The sequence below is a fragment of the Theobroma umbraticum genome, unplaced genomic scaffold (genome assembly GCF_002168275.2).
Source record: "Theobroma umbraticum cultivar Fairchild unplaced genomic scaffold, ASM216827v3 scaffold_56.0, whole genome shotgun sequence".
Classification (NCBI taxonomy): Eukaryota; Viridiplantae; Streptophyta; class Magnoliopsida; order Malvales; family Malvaceae; genus Theobroma; species Theobroma umbraticum.
Window position 1 is genome coordinate 4,038,548 of NW_018397256.1, and position 5,248 is coordinate 4,043,795.

General features: G+C 36.2%; 1 protein-coding gene across 1 annotated transcript; it reads right to left on the minus strand.

Moving 5' to 3' along the window:
• Positions 1-1,468: 1,468 nt before the first annotated feature.
• On the minus strand, positions 1,469-4,952 carry LOC110410801 (Protein kinase superfamily protein). The gene is made up of 7 exons (XM_021420676.1): positions 4,447-4,952; positions 4,097-4,351; positions 3,836-3,993; positions 3,673-3,752; positions 3,448-3,583; positions 3,183-3,332; positions 1,469-1,902 (listed from the first exon to the last, which is right to left on the minus strand). Exons 1-7 carry the CDS (start codon positions 4,670-4,672, stop codon positions 1,738-1,740), a joined length of 1,170 nt encoding a protein of 389 aa, XP_021276351.1. The 5' UTR covers positions 4,673-4,952; the 3' UTR covers positions 1,469-1,737.
• Positions 4,953-5,248: the final 296 nt, after the last annotated feature.

A 5,248-nucleotide genomic window follows, 5' to 3' on the forward strand; every position in this document is an offset into this window, starting at 1 on the left:
TGTTGCCTTCGTTAATTAATCTTATCTGAACAACTGTTTGCTATACAAAACGCCACGTTTTTGTGAATGAATTATGGGATATCATTTGTCGTTGCACTACCAGTTCCTTTGAGTCTTTATAAGTTAAACCACTCGTCAACTTTAAAATCAGATTAAAATAAGGTTAAAGATGCTCCTAACTCGTAAACAACAAGCACTCTCAGCGTTCAACTAACACCATTTTTCTGGGGTCTCATTGTTCTTTCGGAGCATTAATTTGTCCCTGTGCCGGCCCCATTATCAAGAGGGCAAGTCCAACTGTTCATCAACCGCCATGTGTTCTTGCTTCCATTTTACAACACTAAATCATTGCATGCACTTTGCATATATTATATAGACTCAATCTCTCTATTGTTCCAAGTATAGAATCCTTGTCTCAACAGCATTATTAAATCCATAAAGAAACATTTGAGGCCTTAATCATTTTTGGGTCAGCATTTTTCTTTTATACATTGAAATTTTTAGTAGCATAATCGAAAAGAATCTCTTTTTTTTTTCATTTTATATAATTTTTTTAATATTTGAGTTCGAAATATTCAAATGAAATGTCAAATTCAAACTGTTTAAGTATTCCATTGGAAAATAGGTTACTACTATTTTATAAGCTAACTTTTTTGGTACAAAAGTTTTTAGTTTGAGATACCATTATTAGTTCTTTGATTGTTTAATACCCAAAAAATAAAGACCAAACTCATTTTTAACAAGACAACAACATAGAATTAAATAAAGGAAAAGAATATTGCTCATTATTTTATGAGTTATTCTACCATTGGATTAAAAAAAAAAGAATTTAAGGAGAAATGTTATATTGGGACTTGAGCCTATGCAAGGAGATGACCGGGCTATGTATGGAGAATAATTTAGAGAACCCCAAATTATGCCCCAGAAGCAAAGATGTGATTCATAATTTGAGATGCACATCTGGCATGGGTTCCACCAGGGGCAGTCTCTACCTAGACTTTTGGGATAGGACTGAAAAAAAATACCTGGCATGACAGGGTGACTCATTGGCTCTTTTTTGGGTTATGTCATTGTTCTGAACCATCCTTATTATGGTTATTATTTATTTATTAATGTAGTTATTATTGATAGTAACTAATGCAGTTGATTTTTTATTTTCGTTTAAGAGATTTCTTTCACTTCTTATCACAAAAATTCATCAACAACATGAGGGAGCCGACATGACAGTACTAGCTCTAATAATAATTGGTGTTTCCATCAATGAGCAATAATACTCATCCTTTTCAGGCACTTCATTGTCTATCCACACAAAAACAGAAGCTTAAACCAATCTTTTCATTTTAACTCATAACATTATACAGGCTTGAGTTTTTTATGATCAGATCATTCGAATACTTGCAAAGAAATAAATGGTTAAAGTATTATTTGCATATCATTTGTGAGTAGTACAAGTTCAAAAATGGGACAAAATAGCATTACTATTTTTGGGATGACTTGTTAACGCGTTTGGTTGACACTCTTTTGTTATGTCTCTTCCCATTCATTTGACATTTTCTCTACCCTTTTCCAGTTGGAGTTTTCCTGGAGCATTTTCTGGAAGCAGGACATAGAAGGTGAAATGGGTGTCTAGTACTGAAGGGGAAGTTTTGATGTAATAGTTCACTCTATATATGTATTTATAATTGCAATAATATTTGTATTTACATTAAGACAATAGCAGTTGGATCAATTTCCCTCTTAAGAACTTGTAGAGATCGAATCTTCTGGAGAAACTGAGAAAGAACTATGACATTCATATTCTAGATCCTCAAAGCCCCAGAATTCTTCTTGGTCCTCTTCTTCTTCTGGCATTTTCCACCTCTCTTTATCAGTATCACCACCTTCCATAAGAACTTCCAAAACCTATCAATTAACAGGAAAAGAATTTGCTTCAAGGGTTTCATTGGATATAGAAGAGAAATTTGACTTGAAGAATTGGCTAAAGAAATCAATAAAGTATTTTGCCATCATATATGCATACGTTTTGCTTATGCAACATTTGCTTTATGTGATTCATGACAAGAAAATGAGGTCCATGAGCTCAATAATTACATATTTCTATCATGACTTTTTCGGGTAAACATATACATCAGCCTTGGCTGGTGTTGTATCCCCTTCTTTTTAATGCAATTGACACGTTTAAAACTTTAAATGAACAAAAATCTAGCAGCATTAATTGGGAATTCTATATATAAAATTTTTGGACAAATTGCACTTCCATTTCAGTTGCTTCAGCAAGTGGGTGGAAGTCCCAAATTTCAAAGTACATAATCATAATTGTAGAGAAAAGCGGAATTAAACACGTATTTCATGTTTAAAATACACATATGGTGCAATGATAAGTCAAAAGAGGACCCGCTGTTCCAATCATTTTGTAATGATGTTCTGATCCTTGCAATCACATGGGTTTGTCATATTTTAGTTTCTGTATTAGCTTCAAGATTTAGGTTAGGTAGGATAGAACATCCTCTGAGTGAATAAAATTGCGTAAAAGACCGGATATATGCCCATCTCCAGCACCAAAAAATGACCAAATCTAAGTTTGCATGTTGCAGTCCTTACTAGTGAAAAGGATGCGCAAAGTCATTACAGGCGAACCACCATAATTTTAAGAAGATGACAGCTGACAAAATCATATTATATTAACAAAGTAGGTGTTTTTTAAATACCAGAACACACCTATATGAATACTGTGAGTCGCTCAGCTATAAATTATAAGGTAACTACTGTATTCATAATCTAATGATCCTCATCAGGAAGTTTTGTTTACTGATCAAAACTCAAGCGTAGTGTATCAGCATTCCTAATTGCAAGGACGAAATGCATTGAATCAAAGCCTTGTATTAAGGGAAGAAGAAGTACACCACTGGTATGCAACTATCATTGTATCTGTCAAGGGAACTTAGTTTCAAAAATTAACTAGACTGCTTGGTATTGGAGCGATAGTTAGCATCTGAAAGGTGTATGACTCGTCAGGAACATTAAAGCCTTTGAAAATTACATCATCCTATAAGAAATGTATGTGTAAGACCAGAGTTGGATGCATGGGGTCAATAATAAATTCCTATTCATTGATGAACATGTGCAAGTAATTGAATTACTGGCGATGCACATTACATGGTCCAGCATAGCAGATAAAATACCTCATTCATGGTAGGACGCCAAGCTGAAGATGCTCGAATGCACAGAGATGCCGCAAAGGCAAGTCTTTTTAGCTGCAAAACATCAAGGGCCCCTTGGAGCCTTGGATCTACCAATTTTTCAACTTCATCGCGATTCAAGAGTGGTTTTGCCTATTGAGTTCAGAAGGTTACAATTAACAAAGGCATGAAATTCACATAACCATCTATTTCTTTACTAACCAAAGGTTAAGGAAGGATGATGTTCTAATTTAAGGAGAGGCATTACCCAGCAGTGCAAGCTTTGGTGAGAAGCATCAACTGGTTTCCTCCCTGAAACAATCTCCAATAAAAAAACTCCAAAGGCAAACACATCTGTCTTCTCATCCACAATTCCATGCATAAAGTACTCAGGCGCTAAATGCCTACAGGACATGTAGCATAGCCATTTAAACCAAATTCATCGTTATACTTTTCTTTTAAAGAGGGAGAAAAGGTTTGTAGAATATTGTACCCGAATGTCCCTTCAATTGGAGCAATTGAATGGTGTGTCCATTGAGAAGGAAGCCACTTTGCTAGTCCAAAGTCTGATATCTATAACATAAAATTATGAAGAAACAGTTAGAACATAATTAGTCTGATCAAAGAAAGTCAAACAGAGCAATTGATATAGGCACCTGAGGTTCAAAATCTGCAGTCAATAGAATATTCGAAGACTTAATGTCCCGGTGAATTATCCTTCTTTGACATCCTTTATGTAAGTAATGGAGTCCTCTTGCAGTACCAATTGCAATCTTATACCTTGTTTTCCAGTCCATTGATGGCAAATTCGCATCTGCAGCAACAAAAGTCAATAAAAAAGAAAAAAAAATACCAAAACCCAGAAATGACACAGTTGATTTTGATTAAAGAAAAACCCAAGATTTTGCATTTGATACCATGGAGAAGAGAAGCAACAGTGCCTTTGGAAGAGAACTGAAAGATGAGATAAAGGCCATTGTCAATGCAACAGCCTAGAAGTGACAATACATTTGGGTGGCAGACATGACCAATAGTTCCAATTTCTGTCAAGAAATCCTTCTCTTTCCTTTCGTCAGTTGAAGCTTTTGTTAGTCTCTTCACTGCAATCTCCTCCCCATCCTTCCTCACTCCTTTGTATACCTCTGCATACCCTCCTTTGCCTACCAAATTCTCTGTTTATCCAAATAATAAAATGAAAAACATTAACACCCAGAAGAGAAAAAAAACAAACTTGAGGGAAATAAAAGCTTGAACAGTTGATAGAAACCTGAGCTAAAAGCATTGGTCGCAAGAGAGATTTCTTCAAAGGAGAAGCATCTCCACGAAGGTCTCTGAGAATGCTCTGTAACTGAAACAATCTTGGAGCTTTCCTTGCGGTTGTCTTCTTCTTCTTCTTCAAAAACCCCATGTTGGGTGTTTGCCACATCTTCTTCCAAACTGCGTCTTTTTAATGAGAACAACCGTTTGAAGCTGTTGGTTCTGATATACTTCATTGCAATAGTGACAAGCAAGTGAGGGAACTCTGTTTCATGCAGGAGCTAGCTAGCAACAAAGAAAGAAAAGAAGCCTTCAAAGGAAAAAGAAAAACCCAGCTCAGAAAAGAAGTTCTGCAGTTCAACAGATCCTCTTCATCATTGTTAAATGATTAAGGAAACAGGGAGTTAAGAAGCGAAAGGAGTCAAAAGAGGATATTTGATTGGTTTCAAGGAGAAGGCGGATGGGGCAGTGGAAAGCATTTGTGTGGGTGATAAAGGCTTAATTAATGAATGTGAGAGCGAGTGTGTGTTAAAGTGAAAGGCTTAGATGCAGTGCGGGGCATAAATAGGAACTCACATTGCCTATCTTTAACCCTCATTTATGTGATATTTACTCAAAAAAGCGTAGCACCAAATGGTGATCAAACCATTGGGGCGCCAAGGAGGGCTGGGTTGGGGTTGGGGTTGGGGTCGGCGCTTTTGTGGGGTACTTAGGGTTTAGGGACGCAACTAGGCTGCCCGCGCCCTTTTGCCTTTGATTTTCTTCTCCATGAGCTGTGTATTTGTTTTATTGAAGCAGTCCAATTTGTCCAT